Raw genomic sequence first — 19,486 nt, 5'->3', positions numbered from 1 at the left:
CGGCGGTCCAAAGCCAAAAATTTGCCCGATTCGCGATTTACGTTTTTTCTACCATGGCGCAGGGATTCAAGCCGCTGAAGCGCAACCTCGGCGTTGCGCAGAAAGAGAAGCGCAAGGGCAACAGCAACGCAGGCCCCAAGGTCGGCAAGCGTATCGCACCGAAGAAGAAGGGCGCACTGCAGGAGGTCATCCAGAAAAAGGTACGTTGCGTGGCTGATCCAGCGCGACACGGCTCTCTCTACCTCGCGCATCGAGCGCGAAATGGCGGGGCGCGCGCAAAAGGGACCCCTGTCGATCATGCGCTCGGTTGCGGACCAGGCCGACAAGGGCGCAAAGCCGAAGCCGAAGCCGTAAGCGCCACAGGCAAAGATAAACGCACAGGCGCAGCGCTTGTGCCACCGTCTCTCATCGTCACACCACATGCGTGGTTCTACTATAGCTGTATACTACTCTAGCGCTTTCCCGACGGCGGCGGCGGAAGCACAAAGCCCGTGCGCGTCGCAGAGGCGCTCGGCGCGTTCGGCCTGCTTTGCAGCGCCGGCAACTTGATGCTCAACGTTTCGCCTTCCTGCAGCGAAAAGTCCTGCTTCGGGCCGGCCGGCAGGTGCGGCGACGGACGGGGGGGCGCCTCGTCGTCCTCGTCGTCCGCTCCAGCGAGAACCGCCTTGCGTCGCCTGCGTAAGTGAGCCCACGTACCGCGTCCAATCTTGGAGGGCGACCGTAAAGTCGAAGCTCTCGGAACGCTCCATAAACTGCGTCAGTCACGTCACGTACGCCGACTCCAATGTACGCCGTGCGCCGCTGATCGGGCGTCGGGCCGTCCGACTCGACACGCAGCACAAAGTAGCGCGACGAGTCGAGCACGGGCTCGACCGACTTTCCACTCACATCGTAGGGGCTCGCGGCAAAGAGCTCACCTGCGTTAGCCGCGCGACGTACCCGTCTCGCCATCCTCGAGGCGGATCTCGCACCGATCCTTGTACTCGACAATGCGCATGCGCCCTTTCCACAGCGACTGGTCGACATCGCCCCATTCACCGGCACGGTAGCCGGCAGCGGACGTGCGGGGGGGGACTCGGTAGACGTAGCACTCGCGCACCACAAAGAGCACCGACGAGTACTCTTCGGACATGGAGAAAGGCAAGCCTCCACTCTCGGGCAGCTGTGCTTTGTGGGGTACGAGGAGGGCGAGGCGCGAAGAACGGGCGCGTGGGGGATAGAGATGCGCATCGATGCTACCATGTATAGTGCGCGTAGAGTAGGACAAGCGATCGCGATGTGCTTGTGCATGGGCGGAACACCTACGTAGCGCATGTGTCATTTCGGCGAAAAATGTATGCCGCGACAAATCGGCACCCACCACCCCTGTCCACGCTCCCACGCCACGCTCCCATAGCCTGATCTCGCTCATCGTTGCAGCACAACCACACTCCCTTCGCCGTACCGCCTTGCGCTTCTTGAACCGTGCACGCCGCCACCTCCACACTTCGTCTCCGCCATGAGGACGACGCGGCGGTCGGCGAAGCGCGCGCGCGCCGCGTCTGGCGATACAGCGTCTACCTCCAGCATTGTCCATGTCCCGGAACCTCTTGATACCCCCCCTAATCCACCTCCTGTACTGCAAAACAGATACAAGTCGCGCGACGTGCGCATGCTTGATCCCGTCGGGCGTCGCACCGCTGCGATGCAGACGCGGCGAGGCATCCTCTCTGAGGCGATACGCACTGCCGGGTTTCCGTACCTGCACGAAGTGCGAGGCCATCGCTCGTGTATTAATGCGCTTGCCTTTTCGCGGGGCTCGGGCCAGTGGTTGGCGAGCGGTGGCGACGACATGCGGATCCATGTGCGCGATCTCTTTGACTATGACCCCCAGCGCCCTGGTACGGCAGAGTCTAGCACGTACCGCACGCATGCGCGGCTTCTTGGGCACACGTCCAACATCTTTTCGCTGTCGTGGAGCTGCGGGAATCGGCACCTCTTTTCTGGCGGGAACGACCAGCAGGTGCTGTGCTACGACCTGAACTATGGCGACGCGCCCGCGTACACAATCCGCACGAATGCCGAGCGGCGCTTCTCGGATGCCGTCGTATCGTCCCACGAGGCCGGGATTCGCGAAGTATCGGCGCATCCCACGAACCCGAATCTCCTGTTAAGCTCGAGCGACTGCGGCGAGCTGTTCCTCGTCGACCTGCGGCTGCCCGATACGCACGTCGCGGCGTTTGGCTACTTCCCGGCCCAGCTCGCATCGGCGCAGTGGAATCCAAACGAGAGCGACGGGCGCACGTTTGCCGTTGCGACCGTGTGCGAGCCGAATGCCGGTGTTGCGTACGTACCTGTACTGACTGACCCAGGCTATTTGACACGCGCAAGGTGTTCCGCGAGCAGAGTTCCTATGTCGACATTGACGACTCGCTCGTGCGCTATGCGTCTGAGCTGTGCATCAAGCGCCCCCCGCACGGTGCTGCCGTGCGCCGCATGGAGACGACCGGCGCACAATTTGATCCCAGCGGCCGCTTCCTCGTCGCCGACGTGTCGCTCTTCCACCCCGTGCTCTATGCAGTGGGCAGCCCTGAGCCGCTGGCGACCATGTCGTCGCTCGAGCGCTATCCCCACATGAATCCGTGCCTGTCGCACCCCCCCCATTCGACGCTCGACAAGTACGCCGGCTACCGCAACTCGTGCACGGTCAAGCGCGGCTCGTTTGGGTTCGAGTCGCAGACGGGGCACCTGTACTACGTGACCGGTTCGGACGACTTCCGGGCGTATGGCTGGCGCATCCCCCACACCGAGACGCTGCTTGCGCAGCGCGAGGCGATGCCCGCCACCGACTGGCTCGCGCACTCGACCAAAGGCACGGACCAAGTGTGGTTCCGCACCGATGCGAGCCGCGACGTGCCGACGATGGTCAAGCCGCCCGACCTCTATGCGCCGTCATTTACGCTCGAAGGCTCGCGTTCGATTGTGAACAGTGCACTGTGCCATCCGGTACGTCCTTATTCTAATACAGACCCTTCCTATGGTTGCCACGGCCGGCATCGAGCGCGTGGTGCGCCTGCACTATTCGACGCCTGCGTCGATCGAGCATACGCTCGACGACTACCTTGCGAATCGCCCAAGCACCCGCTCCCGCATGCGCGCTATGAATACGGCCGCTGTCGTGCGTGCGATACGGAGAAATCACGGGCGGCTCGACTCGGATTCCGATTCAGACTCTGCCGAGGCGACCGACCGTGCCGAGGAGCATCTCGCAGCGCACTATGAGCCGGACGGCGTACCCCGCCCCCCCACTGCCGCGGAGCTCGCCGACGAAGAAGCCATCGCCCTTTTCGACGAGCTCCTGCGCGAAGAAGAATCGCGCACGCTCTTCTCCAGCGACCGCTACCTGGACCTCTCGGACGACTCCGAGGCGGACACCACCTCCACTTCGTCGGACGAATAGGGTAGTTTTCAAATTATTTACAATGCTCTGCCCGGCCGAGTGCGGGTCGACGGCGCTCTGCGCCCGAACGACTTGCCCTCGGCATCCGTGTTTGTCAGCGGAGCTTTGCAGGATGATCGCAGCGATGAACATGCCCCTTGTTGCGGGCGTGGCTCCTCGTGCGTGCAAGGCAGCGGCACCTGCTGGTGTCTCTGTGCGCACGTACATGCAGGATGTGGTTATCAAGAGGAAGACGGGTATGCCTCAGGTTGCCAGGGGCCCATACGGCCTCGGTCGGTACGTCGTCTTGACTCACGCAGCAACTCGGTGACGGGCAGCGTGGCTACCGTCTTTGGTGCGACTGGTTTCCTCGGCCGCTACCTCGTGAGCAAGCTCGCAAAGCGCGGTACGCAGGTTGTGGTGCCCTACCGTGACGAGGAAGAGAAGCGTCACCTGCGCGTTCTCGGCGACCTTGGACAGATCGTGCCTCTCGAGTGGGACATGCGCAATGACCAGCAGACCCTCGAGTGTCTGCGGCACTCGGACACCGTGTACAACCTCACGGGCCGCAACTACGAAACGAAGCGGTTCTCCTTCCATGACGTGCACGTCGAGGGTGCGCGCCGCATTGCCGAGATCGCGCAGAGTGCGGGTGTTGCGCGCTTTGTGCAGATGTCGCACCTGAGCGCGGACGCCAACTCGCCGAGCGGCTACCTGCGCACCAAGGCGCTTGGTGAGGACGCCGTGCGCCGCTCGTTTGATGGCGCGACGGTTGTGCGCCCTTCGTCGATGTACGGCCACGAGGACCGTTTCCTGAACAAGCTTGCTTGTACGTTTTCTAGCTAACGCAGCTTGGCCCATCACCTGGAAGCTGAACAACATGCAGACGCAGTACGCGCCCGTCCACTCGCTCGACGTGGCGCAAGCGCTCGCCATCATTGGCGAGACAGACGCTGCTTCGATCGGCCAGACCTATGCGCTTCCTGGTCCCAAGACGTACACGGTCCGCGAGCTGCTGGAGCTCGTCGAGAGCGTCACCTACCAGAAGCTCATCTCGCCGGATATCAACGTGCCCAAGTTCATTTTCAAGAGCGTGGCCCGCCTGGGTGAGAAGGGCATCTGGTGGCCCATGTTCAACGCGGATGAGGTGGAGCGCCGCTTCATCAGCGAGAACCCCAACGTGACGGGCGTCAAGGGCTTTGCTGACCTCGGCATCGACCCTGATGTCCTCGAGGACGTGGCGATCCTGTACTTGCGCCGCTTCCGCTCCCACCTCCGCTACGAGCAGCCCATGAGCAACGCGCACACGGGTGCGATCAAGCTCAAGAAGAGGGCCTACCGCGTGATCGAGTAAGCCATAGCCCATAGCCGTGCTTGCTCCAGCCAATCTGCGCGAAGGGATTGCCAAGCACGTGGCGTCGATCGACCTCTCCATCGGGCGCGCAACTCGCACGGCGGCGACGCGATGCGGATTCTGGCGGTGCCGCTGGCTCGGCAGCGGAGCACTGCGACGACCTACTTTACGTATCTGGTTCATGCCGCCCCAGCCGCGCTGACCGAAAAGACGCCCAAGGCGCAGGCGTCGGTCATGCAGCGCATGATCAACCGCGCGTCCGACTTCTGGGTCAACCTGGGCCGTACCGACGTGTCGTCGACGTTGAACTGGCGCCGGCGCACGTTCCTGCTCGGCGAGCGCATCATGGACCGCATCGAGTACGAAGAGTGGGCACTCAAGGGCATCGACCAGGGCATGGGGCCTGCCCTGAAGGAGCTGATGGAGCACGAGGCGAACAAGCGCCAGGCCGCGCCGCTGAAGCTGGAATACCCAAAAGAGCTCGTGTCCGAGTCCGAGGTGATGAAGTCGCTGAGCGAGCTTGCGAAAAAGCGCGAGCCGCACCACTACCGCCTCCTGGCCTACAACATGGTCGGCATTCCGATCACCGCGCCTTTGTTCTTGGTGCCGGTCCTGCCCAACTTTGTCACATACTATCTCATGTGGCGCGCATGGAGCCACTGGCGCGCGTACATTGCGTCTCAAGCCCTGAATGTCTTGCTGAAAAGAAAGCTGATCGAGCCCGTGCCGAGCACGCAATTCGAGGCGGCCTTCCAAGAGGTGCAGAGCACCAAGGATGCGGATCTCACGGACTGGGACGTGTATCTCCACGCCGAACAAATCGCACCGCTCGTACGCGCATTTGATCTATCGACGCAAGCACGCATCGACCTGCGGCGGGCGCAGGAGCAGCTCACTATGGTCATGCAGCGCGGCCAAAAGAGCCATACATAGCCTTGGGGAATCTACATTGGTATTACATGCAATTCAACAACTCGACGAATAGATACGCCGCGATCATGCTGGTCAGAGCAAAGGTGAGCGTGCCCGTCACCGGCGCAGACAGCCGCACGCCGGCCGATGCCTTGTGGCAGTCGGAACCTTCGGGACAGTGCGAGCAGTCGCCCTCCGGTTGCCCCTTTGGACACGGCTTGTCGGTCTGCTTCTCGCATCCATTAGAGTAGATGCGCAGATAGTCAATCTCCCAGCGCGCGCCGTCCAGTTGCGAGCCATTGTCTGGGTTAGCAAGGAGACGTACTGATAATAAAGTCCTGACACGTTGTCCTGGGGCATAGATTCGACGTGGAGAATGCGCCTGCGCCCCCTGCCGTTAGCTGGTCACGGAAGAATACATACAGTATCCGCACAGCCTGTGTTAGCATGGATTTCCCTCGGTACATACGTCGTGTCGAAAATGATCTCGTGGTTATTAAAGTTTTCGCTCATGGAGCAGTCTGAGCCATTACCAAAGTCGGAGCCAAAAAAGGCCTGCGGCTTGCCCCATGCGTTGATCGCGTCTTCGTAGTTCAGCGTTGTAGGCGCGTTGTTCAAAGGCGCCACCACCTCGACAGGGAGCGACTTGGAGTCCAGACTCGCGGGCCAGAACCACATGGCAATCTAAGGTCAGGTTGCGTCACGTACGCCTCGGCCACCGACTTGCGTGTCGCGCGCCATGGCAAAATAACCGCCGCCGCTGTGGTCAGAATGCATCCAAGACATACTTCGCATTAAATCCAAGGCCAAACGAGGCGACATTGTCAAACTTGGTGGCGCATCCGGGCTGGTTGGTACAGTTGGGCTGCTGCAAGGAACTGGGTGAGCAAAAATACGCAACGTACCCCTGCTGGACGGTGCTCACATTAGAAGGAACCTGGCATGCACCGCCCGTGTGGAGACTCGCAAGATTAGCGCCTTCGCCATCGACACCCTCAATAATGTCGATTTCGCCACCCTGCGGCCAGTTGTTTGGTGTGGACGTCCAGAACGCCGGCCATGTACTGTGGTAAGCTCTCTGCCATTTCTGCGCACCCGCATCCCTGAGGCATCCAAGAAACCTTGATAATATACACGCCATCGCCATAAACATGATTGGAATGCAAACGCACGCTCTGGCGGCCCAGGTCGCTCTTGTTTCCATTCAACGGCACAGGATCGCCGCCGTGGTCGACCGTCATGACGAAGCGACCCGTGTGCTGGTCCACATACGTCAGGTTCTTCTTGGCTGCCCCCTTGCGATCCACATAGTCAACTTTGCCTCGCGTAGGGTCGTTGTACTTCCAGAAGTAGAAATTGTCAAGGAAATCTTCGCCGGACCATTCCTGGCAGATGGAAAAGTTACGAGCAGCAGCCGCAGTCACTCCCAAAGCTAGGAGAATGCGCCCTCCAAGCATATCACTGTGGTGATGGTATCCAAAAATGAGTTTTCCTAAACGCGCTAGGGCCAAAGCGTGCTGCGGCCCACATGTTCCTGTTGTCCTCAGAATCGCAACTGGCAGTGTAACATTTTGAGAAGTACAGAGAATCGGGTCTCTGATTGGGTGATGCCTTATCGTTATTAGTCATATGCATTATTCCTTCTGCAGGTTGCGTTATTGCTCGGTGGACGGACCAACAGAAATTTTGCAAATCAGCGCGTGTCGATCGGCTCCGCTATACCGCCGACGGAAAAAGCAGTGTCTTGAGATGTCTTGGCAAGTTGGCACAGCCGCGAAGGGACGGACAACCGCGGCTCTTTGGCTGCAGCGGCCCATGCACACATCCGCCTGCTGCTCCGCCGCGTGGAGATCCGCGCGCAAGGCGTCCAAGCCAGTCCGCCTCTCGGCCTTGTACAGTCCCACACTCTCTGCCGATGCCACTGCCTCACTCGATACCATTGACAGCTTGAAGCTGCTGCTGCGTGGCGGATATGTGCGCCAGGTACGTGCCTTTTCTCACCCAGTCCGCGTCGGGCACCTACTCCTACCTCCCGGTGGGCATGCGCATGCTGCAAAAGATCACCAATGTCATTGACGAGGAGATGGAACGCATCGGCGCATCGCGCATTGAAATGCCACAGCTCTTGTCGTCGGCCTTGTGGCACAAGACGGGACGCATCCAAGCCATGGGCAGCGAGCTCTTCCGCTTCAAGGACCGCCGTGGCGCCGAAATGATCCTTGCGCCGACCCACGAAGAGGAGGTCACGCGCTTGATCGGCGCCGATGTCGATTCGCCCAAGGCGCTGCCGGTGCGCGTGTACCAAATAGGGCGCAAGTTTCGCGACGAGCCGCGGCCGCGCGCAGGCCTGCTCCGCACAAAAGAGTTCCTCATGAAGGACATGTACTCTTTCGACGCCAGTGCTGAGGCGGCCAAGGAGGCGTACGCGGACGTGCGCGGCGCGTATGCATCCATCTTTAACCGCGTCTTTGACTGGAGTCACATCCCGTCGCTCGCCTCCTCGGCGCCGGCCTGGCGCGAGGCACAGGCCGATACCGGCGCGATGGGCGGCACGTTTTCGCACGAGTTCCATGTGGAAGACGCGATCGGCGAAGATACTTTGCTGTCGTGCGACCACTGTACGTACGCGGCCAACGTCGAGTGCGCGACGTCGCATGCCACGCCGGAGCGCCATGCCAAGTCGCTGGAGGACGTCGAAATTGCGCTATTCACGAGAAAGAGCGACCCGGGTTGCGTGCATGCGATCGTGTACCCTGCGTGGGCGACACTCAATCCGCTCGTCCTGGGCCGCGACCAGCTCGAGCCATTGTCCAGCGAAGCGCCGTTGGAGCGCCTGTGCATTGTGCGTGACCACGACGTTGCGCTCGACGATGCGTCGCTCCGGGCCGCCGTGCAAGAGGCCGTGGCGGCCGCACGTCCGACACCCGAGTCGCTTGCGCTCGACGAGCCGAGCGCCGCGTCCATGGTGCGCACCGCCGAGGTCGGTGATGTCTGCGCACAGTGCCACACGGGGCACCTCGCCGAACACCGTGCGATGGAAATCGGGCACACGTTCTTGCTCGGCACGCGCTACTCGCAGGTGCTGGGCTACAGCGTGACGCCGAGCGGCGCGTCGCAGCGCGAGCCTTTGCAGATGGGGTGCTATGGTATCGGCGTGACACGCATTCTCGGCGCGCTCGCTCAGCGAGCCATGCACGCGCACGCGCAGCTGCACCCCGAGGCGGCCAACAGCAAGCGGCCCCGTGCCGGCTTTGTCTGGCCGCAAGGGCTCGCGCCGTTCGAGGCGCTGATCCTCCCCGCTGCGCCCCATACGCCGCAGAAACTGGAGGCGGCGCAGCGCCTGGCAGCCAAGTTGGACGCCGGTGTGGCGCCGACGTGGGTCAATCCGTCCGACGACGACCTGACCTCGATCCAGATCCCGGCCGAGGAGATTGCCGTGGACGACCGTGCGGGCCGCACGTTTGGCTCGAGTCTGTTTGACGCCGAGCTGCTTGGCTACCCTCTGCTCTTCCTCCTCGGCAAGCACTGGGAAAAGACCGGCGAGGTCGAGGTGCGTCGCGCCGGCCATGCCACGCGCTACTGCACGGTCGACGGCGTGTGCCCCTAATCAATAGCTAGATACCCTATGCACGCCATGCGATGTGCGGCGTATCCGTGCGGTACCGCTGCGTGGTCGTTGTCTTGGCCAGCGGCGTGACTTGGCCCGTGCGGAAGGCCAGCAGGCCGGCGTGCGCAATCATGATACCGTTGTCGATGCAGAAGCGCTCGTCGGTGGCAAACACATTGCCGCCGCGCTCCTGGGCCATGATGCCCATCATCTCTTGGAGACGCTCGTTGCAGCCCACGCCGCCGACGATCAGCACGTCGCGGCTGCCAATATGCGCCATGGCACGCTCGGTGATCTCGACGAGCATGGCAAAGATGTGCTCTTGCAGACTAAAGCATAGATCGGCCGGCGTAATGGCCTCGACCTGGTTGCCGTCGAGGTCGCAGGACGGCGCCGCGGGCTCGGGCTCTGCCTCGACGGCATGCTTCGCGGTGGCGGCGAGCAGTCCACCGTTGGCCAGCGCACCGACCGGCGTGTCAGAGACGAGCGGTGCATTTGGGCGGAACTTTTTGTCTTTGGTATACGCCTCGGTCGCGCTGAGCATGCCGGCCAGCGAAACGTCCATGCCTTTGGTGCCGTACGGCAAGGGCATCAGGCGCTTGCCGCGCTTGGCCTCTTTTTCGATATTGTAGCCCGGCGAGGGGTCGTTGCTTAGGCCAATGACTCGCGCAAAGCGGTCGAGACAGTTGCCCACTGCGATATCGAGTGTCTCGCCAAAGATGCGGTAGCGCTGCGCCGAGTACGCAATGACCTGGGTATTTCCGCCTGAGACGTACAGCACGACGGGGTTCATTGCGCCGGTGATTGTACGGCCCATCTCGATGTGGCCGACACAGTGGTTTACGCCGACCAATGGCTTCTTGTACATCAGCGCGAGCGTGCGCGCGACGAGCGACACGGCTTGCAGCGGCGCGCCCATCCCTGGCCCTTTCGTGAAACAGATGCAGTCCACCTCGTCCAGGCTCTGGAGACCACTGGAGCGCACAGCCTCGGTCACTACTTGCACAATCCAGTGCTTGTGGTGCTTCGCCGTATCACTCGGAAGGAAGCCCTGCCCGGGGGGCGTCACATAGGTATGGCGCACATTCGACAGGATGTCGACCTGTGCATAGTTTAGCTGCGCGCCGAATCCATCGGTCGTGGGCGGCGAGTGCCGGATCACACCTACGCCAAGCTTGTTTGCACTGCCCTCGAGACCCAGCGCCAGGTAGGGGCGCGTAAGCTCAGGCAGCGGATCGCTGCGCGCTCCGCCGGGCATGGTGGCAGAAACGACCTCCACACTACAAGGTTTTGACACTACGAGGGGCCTCGGCGGCGGGCGCGTCGTCTTCGTATGCGAACCATGCAGTGTCGTTGCCTTGGAGCATTTGCTGCGCAGTATAGAGGTAAGAAGGGAGACGCTTGCTCAGTAGGGATGCGCCGCCGCGCTTTCGCAGCGCAACATGCAGCACACCGACCGTTGCCTCGGGGCGCAGCGGCTCGGTGTGGAGGAGGTCGTGGAGGAGCGCCGCGTCTTCGCTCGCCTCGCTGTGCTGCTCCGCGGCGGGGGCCGAGGACAGCGGGGGAATATGCTCGGGGCGCAGGACCTTGCCTGCGAGTGCGTTGCGTGCGAGCGTGACTCGGTTCGTAAAGGTGCAGACCTGGAGTGCGCATGCGAGCGATGCCTGTGCGAGCGTGCAGAGCGCAGGGCTGTTGGTACCGTGCGCCAGCTCCGAAAACGCATAGGCAGACGACGCGAGGATGCGCCATTGCGGCCCACGCACGCCGAGGACAAGCGCATAGGCTTCGAGGGCGCCTGTGTCAGTAAAAGGACGTACTGCGATAGTGTCCGCTGCGCGCACATACGTCGCCGAGCGTCACGGCAAGGCCGGGGAGTGGCGTCCACTGGGTTAGTCGAGCGACGTACGAGCATCTTTTTTACAGCGTCGTCTTGGACCACATCGCCGGCCACGAGGCCGCGGTACTCGGCCGGATCGAGGCGCACCTTGTGGAACGCTGCAGCGACAATCCCAAGTTCTTCGTTGGACAGTGTCCAAAGGGTATCAGGGTGCAGCTGCAGCATACACCGCAGTGCTATATCGAGTGACTCACGCGCGGCGCCCGACCCACTCAGCGACTTTTGGAGCTTGGTCTGGGAGCGTACGGGATACGCAGGGAACGTGCTTGTCGCGTGCCACGCACCACTCGGCATCTCGACGAGCACATGCAGCCGCCGCAGCAGCGCGCACGCCCACGCGTACGCGGCAGCGTACCGTTTCTTAAAGTAGAGATAGGTAATGCACGCCTCTGTGTGAGAAGAGCAACGTACCCAGCCGCTGCGTCGTCTTTGCGTCGAGCTCTACTGCCTGCTCGACCTCGTGCGGCTCGTCCTGGACGCCGTGCTCGAAAAACCATGCCTCGTCGTCGATTTTGGCCGTGTACGTTTCGCGCGCGTGCTCAAACGCTGCGCGGAACCGCGCCTCGCGCCGCAAGCGCTTGGCCTCGGCAGGGTCCTGCGTGGCATCGTTCAGGTCGAAACTAGCGCCGAAAAGTGCGTCGAGCGGCGTCGCTTCGCCGCTCGCCTGCATCGTAGAAGCCTCCACTATTTTTTTTGGATGGCGCGCTCGGCTTCGGAGGAGGCCGAGGTCGAGGTCGTCGACGTGTGCCGCGCCGAGGACCTCGACCATACCGCCCAGGCGCGAGTGTCGCAGATTGATGCCGAGCTGGAAAGTATCGCGCACCAAATCAAAGAGCTCGGGCGCGTGAAGCGCCAGCTCCTCGACGAACGCGACGCGATCTACGCCGAGCAGCGCCAGGCGGCCGCCGATGCAGGGCAAGAGGCCGCCGTGGACTATACCAAGCAGGGCTTTCCCTGGTCTTCCGAGCTGCTGCACCAGGCGCGGCGCGTGTTTCATATCGAGAGTTTTCGCATGGGCCAGGAAGGCGTGTGCAATGCCGCGATGGACCACCGCGACGTGGTCGTCGTGATGCCGACCGGTACGTGGGGCAACTAATGCAGGCGCGGGCAAGTCGCTGTGCTACCAGCTCCCCGCATTGCTGGACGACTCGCTGACGCTTGTGATATCTCCGCTGATTGCGCTCATGAGCGACCAAGTGTACAATCTCCGAGCGCGGCACATTCCTTGCGCGCTCTTGTCGAGCACGACGCAGAAAGAAGAGGCTGGAGAGATCCTGCGCTCCATTCGCGATGGGCGCACGCCCGACGCGCCCAAGCTCTTGTACGTCACACCGGAGCGTGTCGCCAAGTCCAAGACGCTGCTGGCTGCCCTCCAGCGGGCCTACGAAGACGGCCGCCTGGGCCGCATTGTCGTCGACGAGGCACACTGCTGCAGCACGCTCGGCCACGACTACCGCCCTGACTACAACAAGCTTTCCATCTGCCGTCGCCTCTTTCCCAAGACGCCCGTGATGGCCCTTACTGCGACGCTCGGCCCGCGCGCCTTGCAGGACGTGCTGCAGATCCTCGGCATGCGCGCTGTGACTGCGCCTACGGCGGCGATTGCGCGCCGTACAGTCTACTTTCGCGCGCCGCTGCACCGCCCGAATCTGCGCTACCGCGTCGCGACGCGCCCGAATAGCACGCTGGCCGCCCACCAGGCGATTTGTGCCTATATTGAGACGCATCATGCCGGCGAGTCTGGTATTGTGTACTGCCTCAGCCGCAAAGACACACACACGGTCGCAACTGCGCTCGAGCAGCTGAGCAACGGCCGGATCCGCACCGGCGTCTACCACGCCGACATTGACGAAAGCGAAAAGCACCGTGTACACACCGACTGGCGCTCTGGGCGCGTGTCGGTGGTGTGTGCGACGATTGCCTTTGGGATGGGCATCGACAAAGGCAACGTGCGCTTTGTCGTGCACGCATGCCTAAGCAAGTCGCTCGACGGATACTACCAGGAGACGGGCCGCGCGGGGTACGTCGCTCTACTAACGCAGTCGTGATGGCGGAGACGCCGAGTGCCTGCTCCTGTACCGCCCCGCCGACGCGAGCCGCGTCAGCTCGCTGACCGCTGGCGAGGTCGGCGGCGCAGAGAAACGTACGTCGCCCAGCTCATGCAGTATACGCCATGCTCGGCTATGCCCAGTCTGCGCAGTGCCGCAAGCAGCTCTTTGCATGCTACTTTGACGAGCCCCGCGACGAGAAAGACTGCGGAGTATGCGACAACTGCCTCGTGCCGAAGCGCCCGCAGGACGTGTCGTTCGAAGCGTGGCAGACCGTGATGGCCGCCAGCGATGTGCAGCGCAACCAAGGGCGGTGCACGCTCGCGGCGCTCGCGGATCTGTGCCGCGGCCTCGGCGGCGCGCAGTACAAAGTGGCGGACGAGGCGGGCCGTGCGTCGAACGCGACTGCCGCGCTCGATCTCGAGGCGCTCGGCGGCAAGCTGGGCCTGTCGCGCGAGAATGCCGAGCGCCTCTTGGTCCAGCTGCTGCTCGGCGGCTACCTCACCGAGACATTTCAGGCCACGGCCTACACCGTCAATGTGTACATTGCGCCTGGCCGCAATGCACGCAAGCTCCTGCAGCACGGCCTGAGCGACGCCAAGCACCTCCGCGGCGTCGTGCACCTCGTGCTCCACGACAAGCACATGGACCTCGAGGCGAAGCGCAGCGCGAGCCCCGCCAAGCGGCCGGCCAAGCGGCAGAAATCGGAGCCGATCGAGATAGACTAGATACCCTATATTACATGGCCTGCGCCGAGATGCCGGCGAGGTGGTCCATCAGCGTGTCCAACGAGTTGGTCAGCGACGGGATGTGCACGCGGTGTGCCTCGGTGCATGCACTGTGCCAAGGGCGCGTCGCGAGCTGCACGGCGGCCGGCGTCGCGGTGTGCTCCGAGACGCGGCACGCCACTTCGCCGAGCACGGTGCGCACATGGTCCGTGACAGAGAGCGGCCGCGCACTGCGCACCGCCGCCTCGGGCTCGCTCGGGGCGACTGCATCCCAGAGGCACTGCGACGCGAGCTGCTGGAGCTCGGCGACGGGAAGGCGCTCCGACGCACAATACGTACGCTGCAGCACCATCCAGCCCAGCACCACCGACGAGAGTGCGTCGATGGGGCCCGAGGGAGACGGGCACTCGCCCGGCTCGTTGAGCACGAGCTGCAGGAGAAGGTGTGTTGCACGTGTGCGCACCTGCGTCGCCTCGGCGAGCATGCGCGCCGTTTGTTTGGCGCCGGACACGTTGCCCGACACCAGCGCAAGGACCGCGTAGGCGACCCAGAGCTGCTGCGCCGCGAGCGCGTTGCGCAGCGGGCGCTCCTGCGCAATGGTCGTGAGCTGCTTGCGCAGCCCCAAGAGACTCGCCTTGTCCTTGACCACGTCGAGGACCCGCGGCTGGAGCGCAGACGACGCATCGTCACTCTGGCGCATCATGCTCGCAAGGAGCGTCGTCCAGAACGCGAGGAGCTCCTCACTGCGCAGCGCGTCGAGCACGTTGCTCAAGGGGGACACGGCGACGAGAGTCGAGGCCGACGTCGGCAGCGCGCACGCTGCGTAGTCGCACACGAGGTCGAGCGGCGCACTGAGCACGGCGCTCATGCCGCGGTCTGTCTTGGCGTCGACCTGCGCGGCACGCAGGTCGTTCCAGAGCTGCGCGCCTTGCAGTTCGAACCAGTTCGGCCACGCAGACCGCGGTGCGTAGGAGGCATAGGCAAGCGCCAGCACCATCATCTCCTGCGGCGTGTGCGGAGCAATAAGCAGGTGCGTCTGGTACTTGGCGAGCGTCAACAGACGCTGCGACGTCGAGGGCTGCACCCTATCGCCCAGCGCCAGCTCCAGCTCGAGCCGGCGCAGGCACGCGTGCTTCTCCATGGCGAGCGCGGTGGGGTCGCTGGTCGCGCGGACGTACCGCGCGACCAGCTGGTCGAGCACCGGGACGTGCGCGAGGATCGTGGCGACGATGCCCTGCTTGAGCAGCGTAGCGCCGAGGGCGACCGTGCTTGACGGTGTGCCAACCGCATCGGACAGCGCATCGTACTGCGCCTCGGCCTCGTCGAGGCGCACAGAGTGCGTCTCGTGGGCGTGCTCCATCGGCGTCTGCATCAGGATTGGCATCGCACACGCGTCCTGCAAGAGTGCCGCACGCTCTGTGCGTTGCGCCTTGACCTTTTGCTGGCGCCGCACTACCCACGACCACACAAGCAAGACAACAGTAGCGACGAGCGCAGCAGTGCGCAGGAGCTCAAAGATCAGCGAGTGGCTCGGGACGTGGTCGAGGTGGTGGGCCGCCGCCGCGCCGCTCGAGCGCTTCAGCAGCTGGTGGCTTGCGCCAAGGACGCGCGTGTGCGTCGGCGCAAAGGCGGGTGCGTCACCGCCTTCGGTCCAGTCTGCCGCTCCGCCCAGGAACGAGAATCCGACAAACGCACCCAGCATGTACCGCGGCATCTTGCTCGGCCGCTCCTCGTCGACCGATGGCGCCGAGTCGTCCTCTTCGTCGTTGTCCGATTCGTCCGCCTCGTCCATATCGGGGAACGGTGCAGGGGGCGGCCCGCTGCCGTACGCGGCGTCCGTGGGGGGGTGCAGGCGCTGCATGCGCTCCACCTCGGCGTTCCACGCAGCAAGGAGCTCCTCGCCGCCTTCGAGCGAGCGCACGAGCATCTGCAGCGCATTCACCTCGCGGTCGAGCTGCACCTCCCGTGACTTGAGGTAGCAGATATACTCGGTCGCCTTGGACAGGACCGTCGCCTTGCTCATCTTGGTCGCAGCAGCGACACCGTCGACCAGCTCCTCCTTCTCTGCCTTGTTTCGCCGGCGGCGACGCGGACCACCCCGCGGCCGCATCTCGCGCAGCGCCGGGACGACGTCACGCAGGCCAGCGATGCGGTCGTTGATATTGCTGCGGTACCGCCGCTCGATCGCATTGTGCGCCACCTTTTTTGACCATGCCGCGCCCGAGTCCGACGGCGACTGGCCTGAAGCGTTGCTTCCCGAGCTCGATGGCGCATGGCGTTGCATCGCGTGCGAGCCAAACGCGGCCGGCGCGCGGGACGCGTGCTCGGCGTCTGCGTGCTTGGAAAACTCGCGGATGCGCGCGAGGGCGGTGAGGGCATTTGCGTTGCTGCCCGTCGGCATCTGCAGCAGGCCCGGGAGGACCGGCTCGTCCGAGCGCGGCGCCTCTTGGGCAGGCGCGTGGGCCGGCGGCGACATCGGCTGCTGTTGCTGTTGCTGTTGCTGCTGCTGTGCGGGCGCGGCGCCCCCTGGAGGCGCGCCCATCGAAAAGATCGGCGCAAAGAGGTGATCCATCGAGACGACGCCCGGCATCGACTCGTGTGCGGCGTTCTGTGGCTGCTCTGGTCGGGGCATCCACTGCCCCAGCATATCTGCCATCGGTGAGTTGGGCTTGAACGGGAGCGGGGCGTCCGACGGGCTGCTGTGTGCGTGGCTCACGCCGTCGAGCAGGCTCTCGTGCTCCGGCGATGAGGTTTCCGAGACCTGGGAGAACATAAAGTCTTGGAACGCATCCGCGCCCTCGTCCGTCTCGCTCGCGGTGGACACCGATCCCGAGAACTCGTTCAGCGAGTCGTCCTGGTAGCCCGCGTCGGACTGGTGAAAGAGGTTGCTCAGGAACATGTCGGGCAGCTCCACCTGTGCCCAGAACTTGGGCGAGAGGGGCGCGCCGCCGGCGTGCCATGCCTTCGCATCGGTATCCAGCGCACTTGTGTGTATGGCTTCCATATTCTGTGTGGTGCCAGGGGGCACCATCCACGGCGCGTTCTCCATCGATTTACGCGCAGAGCAAGTGGCGCCACTGCCCTCCGCGTCCGAAATCAGCTGTTCTGGCTCCTCCACTAGGCACGTGATGCAGAAGGCTCGAGCAGCTGCCGTGCGCCCTGGCGCTCGGTGCACAGGCGCTGGAGGAGGGTATCGAGCTGGGCGAGGAGCGCGTCTCGGGGTCAGTCGGTAAGACGTACGGGCTTCCTGGAGCGCATCTCGGTAGTCGTTATTCGCTGCGTGTAATTTTGCCTGGAGCGACGCGAGGCGTGTCGTCTGTCGTGAGGGGCGGTACGTACGCGTGCCTCTTCGTCGCCATCGAGTGTCGGCAAAGAGCCGATGCGCGCCTCGACCTCCTTTGCCTGTGCGACGAGGTCGTGGACGAGCTCGTCACGGTTCGACGCGAGCTCCTCGTCCGGCAGCGCCTCGGTCGTGCCAAGCACGGTAAGGGGGATGCGCGGATTCACCTGCTTGTGCCCCGCCTTGCGCGACAGGTAGGCAATGGCCGACGCCATCACCTTGAGCAGGGTATCCAGCGCGTCTTCCAGATGCGTGATCGGGTCCATGGCGCGTGCAGCGACGCCGCGGCGCTCCGCACGACGCACTTGTCACGTGGCACTTGCACCGGTCGGTCGAGCGCTACGCGTTGGATTTACAGACGGCCATGCAAGCCCGTAGTGCTACATAGGGTAGTGATGCAAGAATGGCAGGGGGGAATAGGGTGAGCGAGGGGATCCAGGGGTAGGTATGCGATCATCATCCCTCCACCATGTCGTTCGAGGAGTCGGGCACCTGTTCACGTGCGAGCGAGCTGGTCGGCTCGCGCCCTGGGCTTCCAGCGTGCACGCCGGTCGCGGTCGGAAACGAGGAGCGCGACGGCGATGCGCCAAACACGCCGCCGCCCATCGAGGCGGAGAGACGGTTGGACTGCGACGTGGGGCTCGACGCGTTGCCCTCCGGAATGCCGATCGGCGCCGAGTGGCCCGGCGGCGACGCGCTCTGCCCTGGGATCTGGATGGGCGGCGTGCCGTTCTGTGCGGTGGCCGCATGCGGCACCATATCAGGGTTCGGGATCGTGGTCCCGACCGACTGCTTCGGCGCGCGCCCGGCCTTGGACAGCGCGTAGTCGCCCGAGTCAAAGTATTTACGCTCCTGCCATGAGCCATGCAACGTACCTTGAGCTTGTTTGCTAAGAGGTCCTTGCGGTTCGGCAGCTTGCCGTACAAGCGAAACAGTTTCTGCTCCTCTTCATTGAGGGACTATTGCGTGAAAAAGTGTCAGCCTCTGTCCGGGGTGATTTTAAAACGTACCGAGATGTCCACTTTCTCACGCTGATGGGGCAGCATATCTTCTCAGTGCAAGTCGCCACAACGTCACGAGCGGGGCACAACGACGGAGCACGCGATGCAGCCGCGCCCATGCGTTTTGCCCCACTGCGGGGCTGCGCACGTGGCTACCCGCCGGTTCCGGCCGAGTGGTCGGGGTCTGTGCCAGCACGGACGGACCGCATTGGCCCGGCCGGCGCCCCGAATTGCTCGACCGCGTTCCACGCTTCCGTGTTCCGCCCACCCCACCATCACTGCAATGTCGACTCAGCCTGTGCCGCCCAGCTGGAAGGACCTTGGTAAGGCCGCCTCGGACATCCTTGGCAAGGACTACCCGATCCACGGCTCTACCCTCGAGGTGAAGACCCGCACCCCCTCGGGTGTTACCTTCCGCGTGTTTGGTCTCCACGACAACAAGTCGTCGGCCATCAGCGGTGACCTCGAGGCCAGCTGGCAGGACCGCAAGAAGGGCCTTGCCTTCACCCAGGCCTGGTCCACTGCCAATGTGCTCCGCAACCACATCGAGGTGGAGAACCACCTTGCCAAGGGCCTCAAGTTCGAGGTGATCTCGACGCTTGTCCCCGAGAAGCAGGCCAAGAACGCCCTTGTGGCCGCTACCTACAAGGCCCCTGGTGTGCACGTCCGCAACTTTGTCGACGTCTTCAAGGGTCCCCTGCTCACCGCCGACGCCGTTGTTGGTCGTGACGGCTTCCTTGTCGGTGCCGAGACTGCCTACGACGCCAAGGACAAGAAGGTCGCCCGCTACAACCTCGCCCTCGGCTTCCACGCTCCCGAGTACGCCGTTGCGCTGCACGCCCTGGGCAACCTGTCCACCTACAGCGCCTCGTACTACCACCGCGTTAACTCGGACATTGAGGCGAGCGCTCGCGCTACTTACGACTCGAAGGCTTCGAGCAACGTGAACCTCGAGGTCGGCACCAAGACCTACCTCGACAACGCCGCGTTCGTCAAGGCCAAGATCAACAACTCGGGCATCCTCGCCCTCGGCTACGCCCAGGCCCTCCGCCCGGGCATCAAGGCCACCTTTGGTCTCGCCCTCGACACGCTCAAGCTCAGCTCGGGCTCGACCGACGCCAGCGCCCACAAGCTCGGTGCGTCGCTCACCTTCGAGGCCTAAACGCGCTCGTCCGTCTGTA

The 19,486-nt window shown here is 63.5% G+C and overlaps 11 protein-coding genes across 11 annotated transcripts; 5 read left to right on the top strand and 6 right to left on the bottom strand.

Moving 5' to 3' along the window:
* Positions 1 to 53: 53 nt before the first annotated feature.
* On the top strand, positions 54 to 354 carry MJAP1_001453 (uncharacterized protein; the record flags this gene model as incomplete). The annotated part of the gene is made up of 2 exons (XM_060265414.1): positions 54 to 200; positions 223 to 354. The coding sequence occupies 2 exons, from the start codon at positions 54 to 56 to the stop codon at positions 352 to 354; spliced, it is 279 nt and encodes a 92-aa protein (XP_060121397.1).
* A 97-nt stretch (positions 355 to 451) lies between these two features.
* Positions 452 to 1,132, bottom strand: MJAP1_001452 (uncharacterized protein; the record flags this gene model as incomplete). The annotated part of the gene is made up of 4 exons (XM_060265413.1): positions 452 to 674; positions 697 to 752; positions 775 to 917; positions 940 to 1,132. The coding sequence occupies 4 exons, from the start codon at positions 1,130 to 1,132 to the stop codon at positions 452 to 454; spliced, it is 615 nt and encodes a 204-aa protein (XP_060121396.1).
* A 552-nt stretch (positions 1,133 to 1,684) lies between these two features.
* MJAP1_001451 (uncharacterized protein) lies at positions 1,685 to 3,439 on the top strand (the record flags this gene model as incomplete). Its single annotated transcript, XM_060265412.1, has 3 exons — positions 1,685 to 2,325; positions 2,352 to 2,985; positions 3,008 to 3,439. The coding sequence occupies 3 exons, from the start codon at positions 1,685 to 1,687 to the stop codon at positions 3,437 to 3,439; spliced, it is 1,707 nt and encodes a 568-aa protein (XP_060121395.1).
* Positions 3,440 to 3,563: 124 nt separating this feature from the next.
* EFM5 (Protein-lysine N-methyltransferase efm5) lies at positions 3,564 to 5,705 on the top strand (the record flags this gene model as incomplete). Its single annotated transcript, XM_060265411.1, has 4 exons — positions 3,564 to 3,715; positions 3,739 to 4,247; positions 4,270 to 4,768; positions 4,922 to 5,705. 4 exons carry the CDS (start codon positions 3,564 to 3,566, stop codon positions 5,703 to 5,705), a joined length of 1,944 nt encoding a protein of 647 aa, XP_060121394.1.
* Positions 5,706 to 5,727: 22 nt separating this feature from the next.
* Positions 5,728 to 6,925, bottom strand: MJAP1_001449 (uncharacterized protein; the record flags this gene model as incomplete). The annotated part of the gene is made up of 6 exons (XM_060265410.1): positions 5,728 to 5,987; positions 6,010 to 6,035; positions 6,154 to 6,342; positions 6,473 to 6,562; positions 6,590 to 6,702; positions 6,857 to 6,925. The coding sequence occupies 6 exons, from the start codon at positions 6,923 to 6,925 to the stop codon at positions 5,728 to 5,730; spliced, it is 747 nt and encodes a 248-aa protein (XP_060121393.1).
* A 287-nt stretch (positions 6,926 to 7,212) lies between these two features.
* MJAP1_001448 (proline--tRNA ligase) lies at positions 7,213 to 9,291 on the top strand (the record flags this gene model as incomplete). Its single annotated transcript, XM_060265409.1, has 3 exons — positions 7,213 to 7,223; positions 7,535 to 7,667; positions 7,690 to 9,291. The coding sequence occupies 3 exons, from the start codon at positions 7,213 to 7,215 to the stop codon at positions 9,289 to 9,291; spliced, it is 1,746 nt and encodes a 581-aa protein (XP_060121392.1).
* Positions 9,292 to 9,307: 16 nt separating this feature from the next.
* Positions 9,308 to 10,549, bottom strand: KAE1 (N(6)-L-threonylcarbamoyladenine synthase; the record flags this gene model as incomplete). Its single annotated transcript, XM_060265408.1, has 1 exon — positions 9,308 to 10,549. The coding sequence occupies one exon, from the start codon at positions 10,547 to 10,549 to the stop codon at positions 9,308 to 9,310; it is 1,242 nt and encodes a 413-aa protein (XP_060121391.1).
* A 22-nt stretch (positions 10,550 to 10,571) lies between these two features.
* On the bottom strand, positions 10,572 to 11,858 carry MJAP1_001446 (uncharacterized protein; the record flags this gene model as incomplete). Its single annotated transcript, XM_060265407.1, has 4 exons — positions 10,572 to 11,086; positions 11,109 to 11,175; positions 11,198 to 11,577; positions 11,600 to 11,858. 4 exons carry the CDS (start codon positions 11,856 to 11,858, stop codon positions 10,572 to 10,574), a joined length of 1,221 nt encoding a protein of 406 aa, XP_060121390.1.
* Positions 11,859 to 13,974: 2,116 nt separating this feature from the next.
* MJAP1_001445 (uncharacterized protein) lies at positions 13,975 to 17,570 on the bottom strand (the record flags this gene model as incomplete). Its single annotated transcript, XM_060265406.1, has 3 exons — positions 13,975 to 17,069; positions 17,090 to 17,162; positions 17,304 to 17,570. 3 exons carry the CDS (start codon positions 17,568 to 17,570, stop codon positions 13,975 to 13,977), a joined length of 3,435 nt encoding a protein of 1,144 aa, XP_060121389.1.
* Positions 17,571 to 17,760: 190 nt separating this feature from the next.
* On the bottom strand, positions 17,761 to 18,350 carry MJAP1_001444 (uncharacterized protein; the record flags this gene model as incomplete). The annotated part of the gene is made up of 3 exons (XM_060265405.1): positions 17,761 to 18,156; positions 18,180 to 18,263; positions 18,315 to 18,350. The coding sequence occupies 3 exons, from the start codon at positions 18,348 to 18,350 to the stop codon at positions 17,761 to 17,763; spliced, it is 516 nt and encodes a 171-aa protein (XP_060121388.1).
* Positions 18,351 to 18,588: 238 nt separating this feature from the next.
* On the top strand, positions 18,589 to 19,467 carry POR1 (Mitochondrial porin; the record flags this gene model as incomplete). The annotated part of the gene is made up of 1 exon (XM_060265404.1): positions 18,589 to 19,467. One exon carries the CDS (start codon positions 18,589 to 18,591, stop codon positions 19,465 to 19,467), a length of 879 nt encoding a protein of 292 aa, XP_060121387.1.
* Between the last annotated feature and the right edge of the window lie 19 nt (positions 19,468 to 19,486).

Source organism: Malassezia japonica, chromosome 2 (genome assembly GCF_029542785.1).
Source record: "Malassezia japonica chromosome 2, complete sequence".
Lineage (NCBI taxonomy): Eukaryota > Fungi > Basidiomycota > Malasseziomycetes > Malasseziales > Malasseziaceae > Malassezia > Malassezia japonica.
This window is presented reverse-complemented; position numbering and strand designations above follow the sequence as displayed.